The sequence below is a fragment of the Myotis yumanensis genome, unplaced genomic scaffold (assembly GCF_028538775.1).
Source record: "Myotis yumanensis isolate MYYU_CA2020_CCGP unplaced genomic scaffold, mMyoYum1.0.hap1 SCAF_17, whole genome shotgun sequence".
NCBI lineage: Eukaryota > Metazoa > Chordata > Mammalia > Chiroptera > Vespertilionidae > Myotis > Myotis yumanensis.
The window spans coordinates 39,737,230-39,758,090 of NW_027223768.1; the positions used below are offsets into that span (position 1 = coordinate 39,737,230).

Consider the following 20,861-nt stretch of genomic DNA (forward strand, 5'->3'; position numbering starts at 1 on the left):
TTAGACCCATCCCTAAGGCCTCTGAAAGAGAGGGCCACATACCAATTCAGCTTAACAAACATCTGAAGTGCCTACAACGTATGCTACCCACTAAGGATTCATATTAAAGGCGTGGTCTTTCCTATAGTCAAATAATCATCATTTGGTGTAGTGACTCCTGGAAATACAAACAAGAATAAGAGGCAACACTAGCTTTATTAAAGATCATAACGTTATCATTTATTAGAGAAGGGGAAAAAAAGCACAACAAAAAAAGAATTGTTTTGTGATTCTTTTGGGGGTGGGGGGGAATAGCTTATACCAGCAAAATCCTCTCTCTGAAATGAGCTAGTAAAAAGAGCAAAATCTTTATTGTATGAAATAGCTCAAGGTAGGAAAAAGAGCACACAAACATTTCTGGATATTAAAAAATTCAGTGATGCAATCAGCAACATCCAAAACTGCTGACTATACAATTACAAAAACGGAATCACGTTTTAACAAAGTGTTTTAAAAGCTCATCATATTGAACAGGCACAATGTCCTGAAGGCACAGAAATTTCCATGGGTTTCTGAACATCCTCACCCCCACCTTCACAATTTACAAACGCAGCAAAAAATATGAGTTCAGAGGGTTGTTTTTTTTGTGTGTTTCCTTTCCTTGTTCTAAGTGGCTAAGTCAAGCAAATGTACGGAAGGCAAAGAAACATGTGTCATAGCAGAAAGGCAAGATGAACTGTAAGCTGTGATTCTCCTGTAGGACATTTCACAAACGCAAGGTTCGTCCAGACTTCCGGTCGGTAAACCTCACTGCCTCCTGCCAGCACCTGCCCAGGCCCGTCCGCATGGTCCCAGGACGCCGGGCAGGACGCTCAGTGTGGCAGCCTGTTCACATCAGGGAGCGTTTATCTGTGACATTTTCTTGGTTTTGTTTATTAGATGTAGTGACATTACTTTGCTATGAACGCGCACACTAGTATTGTTTATTACACCGATTTTCAATTAGTGAGCCAAAAGAATTTTAAAACGTGCAATACCTGGCTTAGTCCAGGCACTGACCTCTTCTCCTTTAGATCGCCAAATAAAAATGACAACAGCCAAAACAGTCATCCAGTGGGAATGAACCAAAATTACACCTATCCTTTTTTTTTTTTTTGTCAAATTGTCAAAAAACATGTTTTTTGGCGTGCCGCAGAATTTTAGCAGTTAGTTTGTGCCATGCGATGAAAAGGCTGAAATCGCTGATCACAATGCTATGGACCGACCTTTGGCTTCAAAGAGCCGATCCCTCCTGTCCCATGGACTCACTCTTCCCTGCTCATAGCTCGTCCGAGCTACAGGATGTTCCGTGCATTTCTGAGCCATGATCAGCTGGCCAGCTCCTGCTAGGGGGGCAGTAATCGTGTTCTGTCCATGTACTCAGGCTCTGCTGCCCCCACTGGCCTCCTGGGCCTCTCCGGCCCTGGAGCGAGGAGCCTGCTGGCGCTCTGGGAGCGGTGCCGGTGCACGCCGGAGGTCACCCGTGCATTGGAGTAGAACTGGAAAGCGGCCGAAAGGGGAACTAGACACCCTGTATCTTGAGTGAACTGGGATTAAATACCTTGCACAGCACCTTCCCTCTTTACTCAAAACCCTCAAGATCTCAGAATTTCATCAAGTTTTGTGTTAGAAGGTACTTTAAACACATAATTTAACCTCCCAATGTTTTAAGTAAGGACTTCCAAAAAGATCTGGACTTCTAAATCTAAATTCTTCTGTTAATGTCTTATCAAGAGACACACGGATATAAATCTGCACTGAACTTCAGTGGAAGGTCTATTAGCTTTTTAAAAAATAACATCTGCAAAGAAACCACTGCACATCGTACATCAAAAAATACTTGGGTTTTAAAGTCAAAACTGTATCAGCAATCTAGCCACATGGCTCTATGAGCCTGCACACTGACTTGATGTGCAGTGACCTGAGGGGACAGGGCTGGCCAGGCTGCCCCACAGAGGGGTCCCCGGACACAGCACTGCAGCCGTTCCTCACTCATTCCACGTGGTCTCATCACTCTCGGGGCAACAGCTGTCACCTGTGGCGCTACCCAAGCCAGACGCAGCCAGAGCAGCATGCCCACACCCCTCACACCCCTCACTTTAAGGTACACCCCACTTCTCCATTGCATTTAGAGCACACACTGCCTGGGGTGGGAGGGAGGGTCAGTGGGTAAACAGCCCACAGTCGCCCCACCAGTGACAGAACTCCTCGCACTGGCAAGCACCGTGACAATGCTCAGCTGGGGGCAGTTTGCTCTTCCTAGAGACGAGGCGGCCTGCCCGGGAGAGGGGGCCGAGGAGCCAGCGGGCCTGGGCAGCGGTGGCCGGGGCACAGCCACACCGAGGAGCCGAGACTAGAGGCAGAGGGAACCGTCTTTGAGAGGGAGACAGGAGGTGGGAGGCAGGCTCTGAGGGGCGTGGAGAGGCCAGGAGCTTGCTGGCCAGCTGCTCCCAACCTCCCAGCACAGCGGCCTCAGGGAGCAGGGCCATGGAGGAAGGGGCGGGGTCCTGCTGCCCACAGCTGAACTGTGACCTCAGGTGAGCACATCCCATCTGCAGGTGTCACCTCGGTGGTTCCCTCCACTCCCAAAATGCAATCGTCTCTCCCCCCAGCAGTGAGCATGCAAGGCAGGGGAGCAGGACGACCCCGACAGCCCCGGGTCTGAAACCCCAATTCCCCACTCCCCGTCTCTGCCACCCACGAGGCTGCTGTAAACCAGCGGTTGCTTGGTAACGGTGTTCAGCAGATTTGAAATGCATGTCCTCCTCCCACAAAAACAAGTCTGAAGCAGACAAAGCACGGGCAGCAGCAGGAGAAACTTAGGATCCTGGAAGGTCCTGGAAGGCAGGCTCACGCCCGCGCTGCCCACGTGTCCTGACTGGAGAAGTCGGAGCAAACTGGCCACAGGCCAGAGTCAGGGCAAAGCAGCTTTTCTGCAAGAGCCGCGGCCCTCCTGGTGGGACCCGCACAGACCCGAGGCCGCTCCCCTTGAACAATGGAGACGAGATCACCACGGGCCGTGGATATTAAATGACATCACGCCTGGCAACACCTACCGTGCAGACATGTTGTACCAGGGCACTGCTTTTAGAAAAGTTAACAGCCAGAGACGTGCACCTGTCACCTTCCGTGGCCATCGGCGATTTCTGGGGTTAAATAACGTTACCTCGTTTACTGCGACCCCACCACCATGCTGGGCCCTCTCCTGCCACAGCCGGTGCGGATTTACTCCCGTTGGTGAAACATGAGCGATCTGAGGGCCAGAGGTTAGGTGACTTGTTCAACATGGCATGTGGCAGAGCCGCACTCACACCCAGACGGGTCTGACCTCAAAGCCCAGTTCACCACCATCTACACACCCTGGTGCATCTTAAAGGCAGTGCAGTGCCCTCCAAGACCTGGACTCTCCAAGAGGCACCCGGGACTGGCTGAAAGCGGGTGAGGGACCGCAGCCTCGCCAGGCCCGCTCAGACCTCCCAGCGCAAAAGGAAAGGCTGGCCGGTCTGGGTCACAGCGGCAGAGGGTCCGGCAACAGCCACAGCCAGGGGACCACCTCGGTGTGGAGGTGCGAGCACAAGCCCGAGTGGGCGGCTGGAGCTGGGCAAGGACAGAAAGGCCCGGTGGAGGTCCTTCAATGCCAAGAACTCCGGCGGCCCCGACAGGACGTTCTGATGGTCACACTGCAACGGGCTCAAGGACACAGAGAACAGAGAGGCCACCGGTCAGGGCGCCTCCCAAAGGGGACAGGGCCGGAGACACCGCAGTGACGGAGATCGGGACCGAGAGGTCACAGGCGCGGCGGGAAGCAGGGACCCAGGCCCTGGAGCACCCCTGGGCCACCCCGGGAAACACGGGGTCCGGAGAGGGGCCGAGGCTGGGCGCCCGCTCGGGCTCAGCTCTGCCACCAGCCGTAGCTTTGAGTAGAACTGGCAACCTCTCTGACCCTCGGTTTCCTCAACTGCTCAGCGACGAGGCTTGTGAGGGCCAGACAAGACCAGGGACACGCGAGCACGTGGGGGTGGACATCCGGCTGAGCTGGGCCTGCCTGCAGCCCACGGGTCACCTTCTCCAGCGTCTCCAACGCTGGGAATGCCTGGAGGTCAGGGCCCCTGGGCCGTCTTCCCACCCTCTCCCCGCTGGCTCCACTCCAGAACGGAAATGAATGAAGAAAAAATACAGAGAACAGCAAACACGTTCCCCTCCTGTCGGATCTTGTCCCAAAGGAAAAGCAGTATTTTCTCCGGGGCTCTGTTCTCGAACTAGTTCCAGGAGGTCGTGAGGAAAATAAGCTAGAAACCCCAAGAGAAAAGGGTGTGCGCTGATGTTACAGACCCATCCCAGCCGGGCGGAATCTGCAAGGGCCGACGTTCAGATTCAGAAACACCGCTGTCACCAGAGGGCTCCTTCCCTGCCCACCCCCTTCCCCGCCACAGGCTCTGCACGGGTGCAGCGGCCAGGGCGGCTGGCAGTCACGGGGTCCCAGACCCGGAGAACAAGCGCTCACACACTGCGTAGGGCCTGGGTGATGGTCCCCGAGCTGAGGGACAAGTCTATAAAGTCCCTGTGGCCCCAACGCTGACCCTGGCCGCCGCACCCTGCGTCCCTGGGGGGGGCGGGGGGGGGGGGCTGCCTCACCAGCCGGCAATCCTGGCTCCCGCGGCTGCTCTCGGTGTTCGTTTATGAGAATTCGGAGAGTTCAGGAGGGTGTGAGGAAGAGTCCTCTCCGGAAGGCACATGCCCACCCCTCCTGCTGTGCTAGACCCTGGGGCTGGGGACACAGCGCTGCCTCCCAGAGCGTCCGTACACGTTCAGGTTGCAGGAACCCGCTGCCGCAGGGGGAAAGGCAGGTTCCGTGAGCGAGAGGTTCGAAGGTAATTTACAAAGTGTCCGCCAGCTTCCTTCCACAGCGCCGCCCAAAGCTTTGTGAAACCGGCCGCCTGTTACTCCAGACACGCAGAAAAGCACTTCTTCACAGCGTCCCTGGGAGGAAAAACACAGGGGTCAATGGGAGATGGTCACCTGGCTCCTGCCATTTCCTGGCACCCAGAGTAGCACCTTGCAGAGCAGCAAGCACCCAGACTGTGGGGTCAGACCCCCAGGCAGGTCGCTTGCCTTGTTTGAATTGCAAATGTCTCATCTGTGAAAAGGGGTGTCCCCACTCACGCTCCTGACCAGCGGTGGGAATGAGGGCGTTCAATGGAGTAGGAATTTGCTAAATGACAGCCAGCGATCATGACGATCAAAGGAAAAGACAGGAAGGAGGTAGAGACCATCAGGAACCAAGGGACGCACCAGGAAGGTGTACTTTCTAGCAACCAGAATCACAGAATGCAGTCAATGCATTCAGCGAAACAGCTGCTCGGGGGTCCTTCATTCTAAGCAAGCAGCCGATGCGCCAACGGACATCTGCCGGGAGCTCCTAGCACAGGGCACCCTAAGCCGGAGCTCACTGACTCTCCTGGGAACGCAGTGCGAGCCGGCACGGGCAGACAGCAACCAACCGCTGCCCTACTTGGCCGCATGGGCTCGGGCTTCCCCAGCCTGCCCGCTCCCAGCTGCGCCTGTGCCCCGGCCCCGGGAGCCCGCTGCAGGGCGGTGAGGGACTGCACTCCCATGCGCTTGAACAGCCAGATGATGCTAGAAGAACGTTTCTTAAGCTCTGCTCTGCCCTGTGGCCCCAGGAGGTGCTCTGGGTGAGAAAGGGCCCTCACGAAAGCTTATCTGCACGTCACATTAGGGTGTCTGGAAGGCTGGAGCCCTTCACAAAGCCACCGGCCACCGTGAATGCCAGAGCTTCTAAGCTCTTGTCCAATCACTCCCAGCGTCCACATCACCATCGTCAACAGACCTGGGGGCGTCAGGCGTAAGCCTGCTCCCCCTGCTCACACACCGTTTTTCTTTTTCTCAGCACAGCTTAGGAAACACGTGTTGGTTAACAAGAGAGGAACGGAAATTAAATGGTGACATGAGAACAGAGTCAGAGGCAAAGACCACGGACGGCGCCAATGTAAGGAGGTTTGGAGCCAGAACTTAAGAGGTGGAAGGGCCGACCCGCTCTAGTCGTCAATGAGCCCTGAGGCCGGAGGGTCAGCGGGCTGCTCACAGGAGCCCGGCCCTGCTGCCTTCCCTGTATAGGCTCCTCCCTGAATCGTCCTGTGAGATGCTGCAGGAAGACAGCACAAGCTTCCATCCCTCCACCTCTGGCTCCGGGACATGGAAGTGGTACCCACCTTTGAGAAAATCTCAAAGCTGCCGGTTAATGGTGGGCATGTGCATAGACACGACCGATCACACAGAACGTGCAGGCGGCCTGGGTCGATGCCCATCACGGCCTGTATGGGGGCGGGGGTGACCTTAGCTTACTCATCTATAAACAGGTATGTAACACCTGCCTGCTGGTCTCAAAGGGCTTAGGAAAGATAAAAGAACAAGCAATCTCTGAAAACACTCCATACTAACAGTCCCATGCACACACATCAACATCCCCCAGCAACAGATGTTACACCCGCATTCAGCCCGTCTTACCTTGCGAATGGTATGTAGGAAAGGCTATACCTACAAGGAGAAACAAACAGAAGATCAAATTAAATGAAGGGCGCAGACGATTACAGCGGGACAGGCTTCTGGGCTGTAAGAGCTTCTTCAGTGACTTATGGGGCCCTTGGGGTGAAGGGTACGCACACACGCACACATGCGCGCACATACGTGCACATACGTGCACACACGCTATGCCACCGTATACGGGGGGGGGGGGGGGAGTGTCATCTGTGTCCAAAGGAGCAGGGCAACAGGCCCAGATGGAGACAAGCCCTGTGACCTCAGGCTCGCGGGTGACCCATTGACCAGCTGAGCCAGCAGGGTCGCCTCTAACAGGCAGGTCCAGAAATCCCAATGGCACACAGCCCTGTCCGGAGAGAATGCCAAACAAGCCCCAGACCCACTGTCCTCTCGTATTTCATAAATCCGCAACAGAACACAGCTTCCACCATTGGGAGAAATTGTCTGCTCTGCTCCAATTACTTTTGAAACAAGAAAGAACAGAAAAAAACAAAAACCCAGTACCAACTACTCTATGGATGAAACTATAAACAAGCTGATTCTTCAAACCCAAGTCCAAAGACACCTGGTGGCCCCAGGCAGCTCCACCCCCTGCCCAGCAGGGAGCCGTGCCCACCGCCCTGAGGAAGGCCTGGAGACCCCTAGGAAAAGCAAACTGTCAGAGAACGTCGTGCAGCGGGGATGGCGCCTCAGCCCACAGGGCCGAGGGACCTCTGAAAACTGGCTTTAGAAGCTCTCTACAGCCGTCCCTCGCCTCCCCGCCCCCGGCCCCACCCAGCCGTATCCAAAGTTTCGCTTTCCATGGTGTCAGTTATCCATGGTCAACTGTGGTCCAAAAATACCAAATGGAAAATTCCAGAAATAACTGAATTTTAAATTGTGTGTTGAGTCCGTGATGAAATCTCATGCTGTCCAGCTCGGGACGTGACTCTTCGCGCTGTCAGCGCCTCCACGCTTCCGCCCGACAGCCACTTAATTACCAGCTCAACCGTCGGAACCGCGGGGCTGGCGTTCGGGTCCCCTTACTTCACTTAGTGACGGCCCAGAGTGCCAGAGCAGCGCCGGGCAGTGCTTCCTGTAGGTGAAGAGGGGCCAGTCCCCGACCTAAGGCACTTTACCACCTCAGGGCTTCACGTGAAGGCTGGGCACAGCGGTGTGGTATTTTATACGCAGAGAGAGAGACCACATTCACATAACTTTTATTATAATAAACTGTGTGTGTTGTTCTATTTTATTAGTTACGTTGTTAACCACTTGCTGTGCCTGATTTACCGATTACACTTTGTCACAGGTGGGCATGTGTAGAAAAAGGCCTAGTATATACTGTATGGAGTTTGGTACTATCCCTGGTTTCAGGCATCCATGGGGGTCTTGGAACAAACATGTCCCCCACGGATAAGGGGGACAACTACATAAGAAAGACACATGTATGTGGGTACACATTTCTGCCCCCAGAAAACATAAACATAAGCGGTCACACCAGGCCTTCAGTGCCTGCTACAAAACATGCGTCACGTCAAAATGGGGCCAGCATTCTCCTCCCCACCTACACTCACCAGGCCTGTCTGCCTGTGACTCCCACAGGATCGTGAAAATACATTCACCCAAAAATCCAAAACTGCCCACGGGACGGATGGTGCTAAGCTTGCAGTCTCAAGGTCCATGTCACCAAACCCGAGTGTGGCTGACCCTTGGATGCTCAAACACTGCACAGTCCTCTAGTCTGCATCAGAGCAAAACTTTTCTCCCAAAGTAGATCAGTCATCCCTGCACTGACCTGTCCGGCAAATATCAGCCCCTGGTAAGCCTCGAGCGGATCTTAGAAACGTCAGAAGCTACAGAGGCCACACGTGCCACTCCCACACACCCTCTCTTTGATGCTGGACCAGGCCCTGATGCTGAACGGGCCCTGAACCCACAGCCCACGGTGGGTTCAGGTAACCGCATCTCCAGCAGCCCTTCCACTGGGCTTGGCCCGAGTCTCAGTCCCCGGGCCGTGCCCCCAGGCCTCCGGTGCGGATGCTGAAACCGCCCACAGCCACGTGGTTGCCCGTCAGTGGCGCTCCTCGTCTCCTGCTGACAGCTCCCTCTTCGTCCTTCTGTTCAATGAGTCATCCCATCCCAAATGCAATGCTCATTATTTTTCTTACCACTTTCCTTCCTCTTTGATGTCTTTTTGACTCACAGACTATTTTTACCAGCTCTTGTCAGACTTCATCACCCCTGCTCTTACTGGACGTGAGTGGTTAGTAACAGTAACATCTCCAAATCAAGCATGAGCCCAGCAAACAGGCCGCGTTCCAACGGCCTCCCCGGGCCACTCCTGCCACCTGCTGGCAGCGGGCCGTCACAGGCTGCATCGCGGAGAACGCTCTGTGCTCTCCCCCGCCCTCCTCCCGCAGCTCTCGGAGTGTGTCGCTCTGCGGATTCATCCCAGGCCGTGGGCAGGGACTGCTAGCAAAAAGGTTACTCACCACGTCAGGGCCAAAGACTGCAAAATGCAGAAGATGAGGGCGAGCCCCTTGTTGTGCCACTGAAAGGAAAACGATAGGTTCCGTGAACAGGGGTGCGAGCGCATAAAGAAGAGGGGTTCAGGGGAATGCAAATACAAACTTACCCAAAAGGCAGAACACAGGGTGAGCGTGAAACACAACTGGAGAGAGAAAGGAAACAACGTTGAGTTACTACAGCGACAATGACGACATGGGGGAAAAACCATAAAGACTTATTCTTGGCGAACTTACACCAATACTGACCAAGCTGCAGCATTCAGACCCCGTGACGGGCACGGCAGCAAACGCATCCTTCATTTCAAAGCATTTCGCCGCCTGAGCACCCACGTTTAGCAGAGAAGTTAAAATCGCCAATAAGGTTCCCAGTGGATTAAAAAGAGAAGGATCCTTTTCTAATCTCCCCAAAATCTCTGCCCAGCAAACAAAAATCACATTCCTAGTCCCATCCGTCTTCCCACTCAAACTGAAAAGCAGGCTTCACACGTCCCTGTATCCTAACTCCTGCCAAACATCAGTCTTGTGAGTGGAAGAGCCACGCGAGGACAGAGGTTAACACGAGACGCCACGCTCCCAGGCGACGAGTCGGGTATCTGTGTCCTTGTCACCTAACACTTTCTCTAGGTCCCTTCTTAGAAAGTTCTTTCTACAAGACCCCTGTCCAGGCCACCTCCATCCCCAACAGGCCTAGGACGACAGGTGCTAGAGCGGCCATCACGCCTGTCACCGCCTCCTTCCGCAACAGTAACTTCCAAAGAAATAAGTCTAAGTATTTCCTTTGTGTCCAGCACTGGGCCCAGTGCTCTGAAGGGACAGGAAATGAACAGCAAACGTGGGCGTGGCCTTAGAAAACGTATGTATCTGAACAAAGGCAAGTAACACAAACGAATCCAACAGTAAAAGTTTGCTGCTGAGCTCCCAAGGTTACACGACTGTAATGGACAGAGAGTGTGGTCTGGGATGATTCTGATGGTCGCGTGGAAGCGAACGGGCCAAAGAAATGACAGGCATTCTGGGTTAACGGACAGGGAGATAGGACACGACTAAAGGCACTGTTGTCAGAGCAGGGAACAGGGCAATGGCCGCGAGGACGACCCGTGGAAACAAACATGACCCCAAAGTCACAGAACAATGAAAGCCCGCCCCCCTCAGATTGACGCCCCCCCCCCCCCCCCGCCCCGCCCTGAGAATGAACCTGGTCTCCAAGCGATTCCCTCCGTATGGCTGAGTACACCTTCACCCATCACCAGGACAGTGTCGGAGCTCCCTCACTACCCTATCGCTTTGGCTAATTTGACAAGCAGCGCCCTCTGGAGGTGCTTTACAGAACTGGCAGCACCTCAACACCCACAGAAACACAAAGTGGGGGTGATAATTAGGTGGAGCGTGCTCCCTTCTGCCACAGGGTCACCGGCATCGGGAACTGAGCCAAGAGGAAAGGAAAAGGGTTTAAGAAAAAGATGCCCCAGAGCAGAAAGCCCAGCTGCAAGGCAGACTCACCAGCACCATGATGGTTGCGATCAAACGCGTGGGCTCCACCATTCTCTTCAGCTGTTTCATGGGCCCCATGAGGAAGACAGTGCTGCGGACACACACACAAGCCATCAGCCCAGAACAGTCCACACCAGCACCACTGCCTCCCCACCGCCCCCGGGGTGACCGCAACCATGGCAACGACAGCAGTGATGCCTAACGTTTGAAAGCTCTTACTGTGTGCCCAGCACTGCGCTCAAGGGCCTTGCGTGCATTGTCCTCATTTAATCCATCGACACGAACGGGTTGATCACAGGAACACACGTACCAGACATTTTACAGATAAAGAAACTGCAGCCCAGGAGGGCTGGGCCCATCCACGCCACCCAGTGGTAAGTGGAGGAGAGGCTGTAGGCGCAGGCAGGGCTGACTCTGGGGCCACATTCCTCTCCATGGGGGACAGGACCCTCTCTGAGAGGTGCCACCTTGCCGCCTTCACAGTCCACCATGGAAATGAACCGACCAACCAGAAACACTCCAGTAATTTTTTTTTTTCGCTAAAAGTATTACAAAGGGTATTACATAAGTGTCCTTTTTTCCCCCCCACCCTTGACAAGCCCCTGCCCTCCCTTACCCCCCAGTGTCTTATGTCCATTAGTTATGGTTATATGGATGCATACAAGTCCTTCGGTTGATCTCTTACTCCCCTCCCTCCTGTCCCCCAACCCTCCCTGGCCTTACCACTGAAGTCCGACAATCGGTTTGAGGCAGCTCTGCCACTGTATTTATTATTGTTCAAAAGTTTGTAATGGTCTTAATTATCCATGAAAGAGTGAGATCATGTGGTATTTTTCCTCAGAAACACTCCAGTAATTTAACCATGTGTACGCCATAAGCGTCCACAGATGCAAGCGGTGGACCTTTCTTAATTAAATTCAAAATATTGTGGCAGTTCAGCAGTTAAGAAGGAAAAACCACATCTTACAGGCTTAGGTTATCTGTGTTAACAAGGAGAGCAGGTCATTTTCCTTCCTACTCTCCAGAGAACACTGCTGCTGCTGCTGGGAACAGCTCAGAATCACTGAATGTTCGCTAGACGCCAGCTGCCACATACGTGACCTCGATTCCTCCCCTCAACAGCTCTGGGAGTCGGGTGTTAGTACAATTTTGCAGAGATGAGAAAATGAGGCTCAGAAAGGTTAACTGACTTACCCAAGGCCACACAGCTGGGAGCCCAAGGAGCTGTCATTCAAACCCACATCCACTAGGTTCCAAAGCGCCAAAAGGCACCCCGCGTGCCTTGTGTGCGAATGGAGCCTGCCTGGTGGCAGGCGAGGGAGAGCGGGCCTCATGCCTACCACACCAGGGCCAGAGCCAGAGCCAGCCTCAACTCATTTCCTGGCTCCACAGCAGTGCCCATGTGACATCGCCTGAGGGGTGGCCTGTGATAGCCAGGCTTTAACACGCCGGCCAGCAGATAGCATTCACCACTGAGTTTTCAGTAAAAACAGACATTTTAAGCATAAGTCCCCCTCTCTTTGAAATGCCATTTGGCTTCAGTGGAATTCAAGGCTGTGCTCGTGGGTCAAATATTTAGCCAACATTGAACAAGAAGCAATAGCCAAGGCTGGCCTTCAAAGTTAAATGCAGCAAATACACAAACACCTAAGACTAAAGGTAAAGCCACAAGCTCCTAGACACAGCCTGGAAATAACAACTCGCTCCCCTGACGGTCTCCCTACGCAATGCTGGAGGGCTGGTCCCGCTGGGATTCACTAACAGTAAATCGTCTTCTGGACGAAACAACAGGCCTGTACCTTTTGCTCAGTCTAGACCAGTGATGGCGAACCTATGACACGCGTGTCAGAGGTGACACGCAAACTCATTTTTTTGGTTGATTTTTCTTTGTTAAATAGCATTTAAATATATAAAATAAATATCAAAAATATAAGTCTTTGTTTTACTATGGTTGCAAATATCAAAAAATTTCTATATGTGACACGGCACCAGGGTTAAGTTAGAGTTTTTCAAAATGCTGACACGCCGAGCTCGAAAGGTTCGCCATCACTGGTCTAGACTCTGCATTATAACCTACGCTGTCTGCCCAAAGCACAACTCCCCAGAAGTTAGCAGGTGAAGTGAGCATGTGAGAGCTTTAGAGGCACAACGAGACACGTGCGCGGCAGGATTCAATAAACGAAGCTTTAAGGAGGTGGCCAGAGGCAGGCACAATCATTTGTCAATGTTCCAGCTGGAAACAGCTGGTTTAGGGATTAGGGACAAGCAGCCAGGAGGCTTACAGACTTGTGCCGAGGCAGTTAACGAAGCGCCGTGTGCACCACCACGTAAATACATGTGGGCGTGCAGAGCCCGGTGAAAAGGGGGTGCTGATCTAGAGGGGAGGAGGCATCTCTTAGAAGAGGTGACTTTGGAGCCAGGTCTAGCGAGTATCCACCCAACTGCGGGGGGGGGGGGGGGGGGGGCGGGGGGGGGCGGCACGGAGAGGAGCTGCATGGGGGCGGGGTCCCATGCAGAAGAGGTGGCCTGAGCAGAGGCTCAGAGATGTTCGGGAAAGGCCAAAGGTCAGCCTGGCTGAATGCAGGGGGCAAGGGGAGGGGTAAAGGCAGCCTACGAGGGCCTGGCCCACACACAGCTGATGGGCTTGGACTCTACCTGCAGAGAGGGACCCGGAGCCACCAGGAAGCTCACTGGGCAGTGAGTGGCCAGCAGGGGGCGATGGAGGAGGCAGAGGACAGGACAAAGGACTCCTGCAGCGTCAGGTGAGCCACAGGGCAGTGAGAGCAGCTGGAGCTCCACCTGCTCCAGGAAGCCCTCCCTGGTCCCTGGTCCCTGGTCCCTGGTCCCTGGTCCCTGGTCCCTGGTCGGGTCAGACCAGGTCAGCTCCCTCCTGAGCATCTCTCTCCACAGCATATTCTGGTACCAGTTTCTGTCTGTCTGCCTGGCCGGCCAGTGAGCTCCATCGTGAGAGGAACCAAGCCACACTGGTCCACTGGTCTTTGAATGCTCACAGCCCAGCAGGGTATGATCAAGGCTCCTCGTATGAGGGACAATGGCCATAGGGACAAAGGGGACGGAGCCTCAACGATGGGGGAGGGGTCAGCCCCCGGGATTCTGGGGAAGGCGAGGAAAGAGAACAGAGTCGGGCCAGCGCTCCCCCTGGCGGGAGGCAGGACTGGGGTTGTCAGCCCACGGGTGTGGTTGAGACGTCAGAGTGAACAAACTTGACCTGGACAGTCTGTGCACCCACAGCACGTGGCACGGGCTGATGCCCTGCCCGCACGAGCAGGTCTGACAGGGTCTTGCTCTGAGTAACAAGTTTCACGTGTAGTGAAATCACGGCCTCAGCGCTGGCGGCAGGAAGACAAGAACAGCGCAGAGGGCTGTGTCGTAACCTCACAGACACCACGCAGGGCTCTGCGCCACGTCCCCTCACGTGTGAAATCCCAGGATCACATGCTCCTGTCTCCCCCAGGGTATTTCCAAGGTAAACAGAAATATAATCGTATCCGGAAGGGACAGGACATGGAGGATGTGCTCCGACTGCCTCTTTCCTTCCCCACCCTCACAACTACGGAGGCACCTCCTCAGCAGCCGTGCAGGCACAGCCCTGTCCCATCTAGTAACTGGCGGAGGGAGATTACAAACTTACCTCCCGATCGAAGCGATGTTACCGAAGGTATAAAACACGGCGAAGAGGTACAGCCCCTTCCTCGGCACCCAGAGCAGAATCGTGCCCTGCAAGACCAAGCAGAGGTGCCTGCATCTGTGCCACAGCCACAACCAGGGCCCGCAAGAAACCTGCCCCCCCCCAGTCCCCTCCCACCCCACTCTCCTCCCGCTCCTCTTACCCAAGCATTTATGTGAAAAGCAACAGAGAAAAGGAGGTGGGTGACCCAGAAAGACCAAGCTTAGGAGGGCAGGGGCAAAGGCAATGGGGGGGGCGGGGGTGGGGGAGAGTCTCACCAGCAGAGAGCAGAGAATTCCTGCAACAAAACACGCAATGAAGCCTTTGATTCTGGTATTCCAGCTCAGGGAGGATGTGTCAGCCACCTGCAGTTTGAAAAACAGGTCAGATACAGCACCCGAGACAAAGGACGCCCGCCGTTAGGTTAGTGTGTGAATCTGCACGGAGGGCGGCGGGAGCACAGAATCCCACACGCTCGTAGCTGCAGAGCCCGAGTCGCGGGACCAGCTCCTTCTCCATCCACGAGCCTCCTGTCCTGCAGCGGTGAGAGGCCGGACACCTCCAGAAGTGGGGGCTCTGTCTCCAGCCACACCCACTTCCAACAGCAAGCAGGACGGCAGACCCCCAGGGAGCCAAGCCTCCCGGCAGCCCGGGCAGGCCCAGGCCCACACGGGAAAGGCATGCGCCCTGCCAGGCGGGGCCCAGGAGACGGGAAAAGCCAGGGACGGCACCCGGCGGCTGTGTCCACCGGGCATCGTCTCCTGCTCAGCAGTTGCTGCTCCGCCAGCACCTTTGAGACTTGGGGCGTAAGGCTCCCCTACTCAGGACGCTCGTTAAGTCATTTGCTGCTGTCAGTGTTGTTGTCCAGAACTGGCACCTGCCATGTCCCTCAAGTGGGAGGCAGAGCCCAGTTAATTAGTTACTCGCTGCCCATCCTGACTCTCTGCCACCAAGATAATCCCTCCCAAGAGCAAAGTTCAGAGGCGGCCACGGTTTCCAGAACAACTCTGCCACAACAGGGAGAGGGAGTAGCTCCCCAGGGTTTTCTCCCTGTGCCAAGGGCGTCAGCCAAGTGTCCGCCCCAGAGATCTTCCTAGTCTGTCCACCTGACAAGTGGCCACGGCAGCTCCAAGCTGGCACAGCCAGCTGCCACTGAGACCAAAGGCCTGGCCTGCACAGCCAAGGCAGGCGGCTGGGCCGGGCCTATTCACCCAGGATCGCGCTTGTGGCCGCACAGTCTGCATCTGGCAACGCAGTGGAAGCTGCTGACCACGTTGCCACCGGCTGATGGAGGAAGGGAGGTGGTGGCAGAGGCTTCCAGGGTCACTGGACTGGCAACTCCCTCGGCCTTGGGTGTTCCCAGCTCAGGACCTGTTTTCAACCCTGTCTCCAGCTTCCTGTCCAACCTGACGCTGGAGGAGAACCAGTGGCTCCCCCAGGTGTGGCAGGCCTTGCTCCGGAACGGCTTCCCTCCGCCCAGGACACAGGTATTTAGGGCAGGTTATTACAGGGGTCCTGCTTCCCCATGTGTTCACACGCATTGAAAGTGGGCTAATGACACTGCAATACCACACACACACACACACACACACACACACACAGCACCTGCAAGAGTGTGTGGCAACACATGACCCTGCACGGAGAGGCGAGCTCGGGGCTGGTAACATGCAGTGGGATAAGGGCGTCAGGACAGAGACACGCCACCTGGTGCAATGACAGGAAAACCTCTCCTCCCAAATGAGTCAGGTGACGCTCTGCTATCCGGGTGCACCGGCGCCCAGGCAACCAGGCGAGACCCCCTCTGACTAACCTGCCCAACTCCCACCAAGAACAGAATAAAATCAAAACCACGACTCCTCCTACTCATGCAAACACCAAGGAACTTACCTTGCCAAAGTGGAAAATAACGTCGGGCTGCGTGTGGGAGAGAAGTGTGGTACAGGGTTGGGCTGGACCGGTTACCGGAACACTGTTTGCACCAACAGGGATATTTTATTTTATTTTTTAATATTTTTATTGACTTCAGAGAGGAAGGGAGAAGGAGAGCTATATAGAAACATCAATGATGAGAGAGAATCATTGATCAGCCGCCTACTACACGCCCCTCACTGGGGATGGATCCCTGAGCGAGAATCGGACCGTGATCTCCTGGTTCATAGGTCAAAGCTCAACCACTGAGCCACACCAGCCGGGCCAACAGGGATATTTTAAAAGATTCAAACTTTTCTTTCTTTTTTTCTTTTTTAAATATATTTTATTGATTTTTTACAGAGAGGAAGGGAGAGAGATAGAGAGTCAGAAACATCAATGAGAGAGAAACATTGATCAGCTGCCTCCTGCACACCCCCCACTGGGGATGTACCCACAACCAAGGTACATGCCCTTGACCGGAATCGAACCTGGGACCTTTCAGTCCAAAGGCCCATGCTCTATCCACTGAGCCAAACCGGTTTCGGCTCTTTCTTTTTTTAAAGAGGATAAACCATAAGGTTAAGTATCAAACTTGAATTGACCCTGGCATGAAGGATATGAAATGGTCTCAACAGCCGGACGGCGAGATTCCAGCCCTTGTAGAAATCAAAAGCACTGGCAACAGGAGGCAGCCTGCTCTCCACCTTCAGAAGGAAAGTGATACGTTGGTTCGACAAGTCTCTCAAGCTGAATTCCATCCCAATGCCAGCCTGCTTACCAAAGGGGGCATAACTTTTCACCACTGTTTTCCACTCTGTGTGGGTGCAAGTTCTTGGTCAAGGGCAGGAGGAAGCTGCGGCCCACTTCTTCTAACTGGGCTCAGGGAAAACTAAACACGTTTATGAAAAGAGACTCAGTTGGTGTAAAATGTCTCTCTGAATGCACGGTTGCTGGGAACTGGGCGAACACTTTTGGAAATCAGAGCCGCTAAAACAGTACCCGGATAGAATTTGGAGGCAATCAGTCACGCAAGGTCTGGCTGGCAGGTACGCACAAAGGTGCCTTTGACTCCGGGATGTGGACAGAAGAGCAGCTCTTGCCAAAAAGAAGTAAAACTAAGAACTAATCGGGAAGCAGGGCTGGTAACGAGAAGGTGAGAAAGGAATACTGCCTCTTTCCTGCGCTGTCCGGCCAGGTACCATTCAGACCTTCCTTGTCCCTGGAATCCTTTGCAGGGACATAAAACCTATACTTTTAAAACAAGTCCACTGACACGAAACACTGAAGGTGTAGTTAGGACAACGCAGCATCAGAAAACTCATCGTGAGACGACTTGTGTTTAGACATGGCCAAGCAATTTTTATAACCCTAGTTTCCTACCTAGAACAGAACTAGTCATCCTTCTGTGGTCTGCATTAAAAGAAGAAAAGTTTTTAGAAGCCAGTGTGGCTCAGTTAGTTGAGCATGGACCCATGCACTGAAAGGTCGCCTGTTGGATTCCTGGTCAAGGGCACATGCCTGGGTTGCCAGCTCAATCCCCAGTAGGGGGCGTGCAAGAGGCAGCCCATCGATGTTTCTCTCCCTCTCCCTTCATCTCTCTTTAAAAACAATAAAAACGTATTTTTAAAAAATAAAAGCACTTGCTTCTGGTGACTTCTGACAGCTTATATGCTGACCTGGCAGAGACTGTAAGGCCACCTGTCCAACTTACCACATAAGACAGACATTCCACCACAGAAAACCCTGCAGCCTTGCCAGCCTTAGAGCCCTGGGAAATGTGAGACAATCAAGCCAGGACCGACATTTTAAAGGAGACCCTTACCTAACAAGAAAGAATAGAGCCTGCCCTAACCAGTTTGGCTCAGTGGATAGAGCGTCGGCCTGCGGATTGAAGGGTCCCAGGTTCGATTCCGGTCAAGGGCATGTACCTTGGTTGTGGGCACATCCCCAGTAGGGAGTGTGCAGGAGGCAGCTGATCGATGTTCCTCTCCCATCGATGTTTCTAACTCTCTATTCCTCTCCCTTCCTCTCTGTAAAAAAATCAATAAAATATATTTAAAAAAAAAAAAAAAAGAATAGAGCCAACAGTAACTCTGAAAATGATCCGGCCAGTTCTGATCCGGCCAGTTCTGAAACGTTTCCCAGGAGTTCGGACTCGGGGGGGGGGGGGGGCATTCAATGATATAAACCGGAATCTACGTTCCAAAAGAGGAAACTGACAGCAGTATTTTGGAACAAGAGAGAAGCACTTACTCTTTTTTAAACGAGATTTAACACAGGCCTGAGCTTCCACCTTAAAGCCCTTCACTGTATCCAACGCACCATCACCATTTTAGGTAAAATTCAGTATTTAGTTTTCAATCTGAACTACATCACTCACTCTCAAGGGTCTGTCCATTGCTTCATGATGATTTTCTAAATATATAACATTGGCATCATGCCACTGTCAACACTCCCTCCCCCAGAGTCTTCGGGAAGAGAAAGGGTCACCCGGGAGAAGCCCGCTGCTCACAAAAGCTGTTGACAGTCCACATAAAGCTGGAGAGCAGCAGGACTGTCGGCCACTTAAGTTTTCTTCTGCCCTGTCCCGTCTGAGGTTTCCCAGGAGAGTTCCTCATAGAAGCCAGAAACCGGGAACAAAGAAGTCAGGAAATTACCCCTGAGCCTTGGCCAACTAATAAAGGCAACAACTTGAAAAGGAGGGAGCTGTTTTGAAATGAGGGGAGTTGGGGAGGGAGTTAAATCTCAATTCCTACAACACCCGATTCCTACAGTGTTACTTCAAGGTGAAGTGTGCAGTCCTGAGATTTCACGGAGGGTGGAGGTACCGGCATCACACACAACTCAGTACCATCAGCAGGTGGAAGAAGCGTGGGAGGAAACCATGGGAGACGCTGATTAAAGTGACAGCAAATATAGGTTTGGCGTTGGAAGGAGATGGGAAAACTGAGGCCCATGCAATACACGCCAAAAAGTAAAGACATGATATTTTGTTACCCAGAAAGGAAAACAACAAAAGCAGAAACACCCGAGAGAGGAAATACACAGTCTGTGAGGCTCTAGCGCCGGGCATGCGTGCCCAGCTCAGCTCTCCCGAGGGGCCCGCGGGTCCGCGTGCAGACTGCGTGGGCAGAGAAGCAAGCTGGTCCCGGCACAACACGCGGATGTGCACAGGGCCGGGTGGGAGTGTCACATCTACAACCTCAGCCGGGCAGAAAGGCGGCCAGGAGCCCCCAGGTGCGGCCACCGCCCCGCCGCGCGGAGCAGGGAGAGCCCCGCCCTGCAGGTGCCCGGCCCAGCCGGACCCCAATGTCCCCAGGCCAGGTCTCAAGGGCCGGGGCCGACCACCCCGAGAGGCCGCCTCCTCCCGCAGACGATTCTGGGTTCAGCTCCAGCGCCGCCCTCTGCGCGGGGCGGGGAGGGGTGGGGGGGGGGGGGGGGGCGCAAGACCCAAGTAAACAGACGCGGCCGGCCAGAGCCCAGCGCCCGGGCCAGCCTTGGGGCGCGCGGAGTGGGGCGCAGGGTCTGCACGGAGCCCGGCCCGGAGGGGAAAGGGGGAGGGCGGACAGAGCTGCTTTCCAGGACATCCTGGAAGTCCCGCTCCTTCCCACCGCCAGCAGCCCGCCCCCCGCCCCTCGGTCCCCCACCCCAGGCGCCCGCGAGCCTGCGCCACGGCCGGGCGGGGGGCGCACTCACCTCGGCCAGGCCGCCCCGGTCCTCGGCGTCCTGCCCACTCAACACCTTCTTCAGCTTGTCCATCCCGGGCCGCTCCGCGCCGCAGCCCCTCGGCCGCCGCCTGTTGCGCTGCTCGGTCCTCGGCTCTTCCGGGTGCGCGCCCCGCCCAGGTGCCCGCCCACCTGGCCGCCACCGGCGCAGGCGCCCGGCGAGCCCACCGCCCACCGCCCGCCGCCCGCCGGCGCCCCACCCGCTGTTACGAGCGTGTTTTGGTCCAGGGCGTCGGGAGGGGCTGGAAGAGTGGGAATCGAGGGCCACCGAGCCTGCTACACGTCAATCCACGTCCCCGCCTTCCCGCCGCCCTCCCCGCCTCGCGGGTTCAGCGAGCAGACGCCGAGTGCCCCGGGGCGGGGCTGCGGGGCTGCGGGAACCCACAGGCGAGCCCGGCCCCTGCGCACGTTCCCAAGCCGGTGGGTTCGGACTGGTGACCATGCTGTGCCCAGTCCACGTTCTGATTGCACCTACAATCTGTTGAAAATCCGCGGGACCACCTGGAGTAAGCTCAGTCTGTAACGAGCTTTGTGGAAACGTTGAAAGACGCTAATTCCCAGTGGAAATGCACCGAGTGCGATTTGGGCGAAATCGGGTAGGACTTGGGTTTGAGGAATGTTAGTTTGTTGGTTCCTTTCACCGATTTCAAACTGGAGCCCCGCGCTAATGAATATTTGTCGGAGATTCCCTAAGCGCAGGACAGAGGCTCACAGGCTGCTCGCTGGGTAATGTCTGCAAAGCTAACTTCAAGATCAAATCGCTTTAAAAAGCAAATCCACAGACAGGTTCCCTGGAGCGTCCACTAGCGTCTCCCGCCGCCCCCGGACACACGGAGACTGCCGGGACAGAAATGATGTTACCAATGTCAACACCAGGTGGCTGCCACCGATCAATGCCAACAGGAGTCCTCAGGCTGAGGTGCCCTGAAGAGAACCGGTTCCCAGGTAAAGTTTGCTAAC

The 20,861-nt window shown here is 54.7% G+C and overlaps 1 protein-coding gene across 1 annotated transcript; it reads right to left on the reverse strand.

Moving 5' to 3' along the window:
• Window positions 1-193: 193 nt before the first annotated feature.
• Window positions 194-20,013, reverse strand: SFT2D2 (SFT2 domain containing 2). Its single transcript, XM_070397376.1, has 8 exons — window positions 19,873-20,013; window positions 14,544-14,630; window positions 14,230-14,315; window positions 10,587-10,668; window positions 9,194-9,229; window positions 9,051-9,109; window positions 6,544-6,573; window positions 194-4,998 (listed from the first exon to the last, which is right to left on the reverse strand). Exons 1-8 carry the CDS (start codon window positions 19,933-19,935, stop codon window positions 4,959-4,961), a joined length of 483 nt encoding a protein of 160 aa, XP_070253477.1. The 5' UTR covers window positions 19,936-20,013; the 3' UTR covers window positions 194-4,958.
• Window positions 20,014-20,861: the final 848 nt, after the last annotated feature.

What these genes read in the sequence shown, in the direction of transcription:
- SFT2D2 (XM_070397376.1), bottom strand. Translation starts at nt 19,935, where the DNA reads ATGGACAAGCTGAAGAAGGTGTTGAGTGGGCAGGACGCCGAGGACCGG. An exon ending in ACCGGGGCGGCCTGGCCGAG is followed by an intron (nt 14,631 to 19,872) that starts GTGAGTGCGCCC and finishes TTCAAACTGCAG; the next exon opens with GTGGCTGACACATCCTCCCT. An exon ending in CAGTCTTTGGCCCTGACGTG is followed by an intron (nt 6,574 to 9,050) that starts GTGAGTAACCTT and finishes TTCTCCTTGTAG; the next exon opens with GTATAGCCTTTCCTACATAC.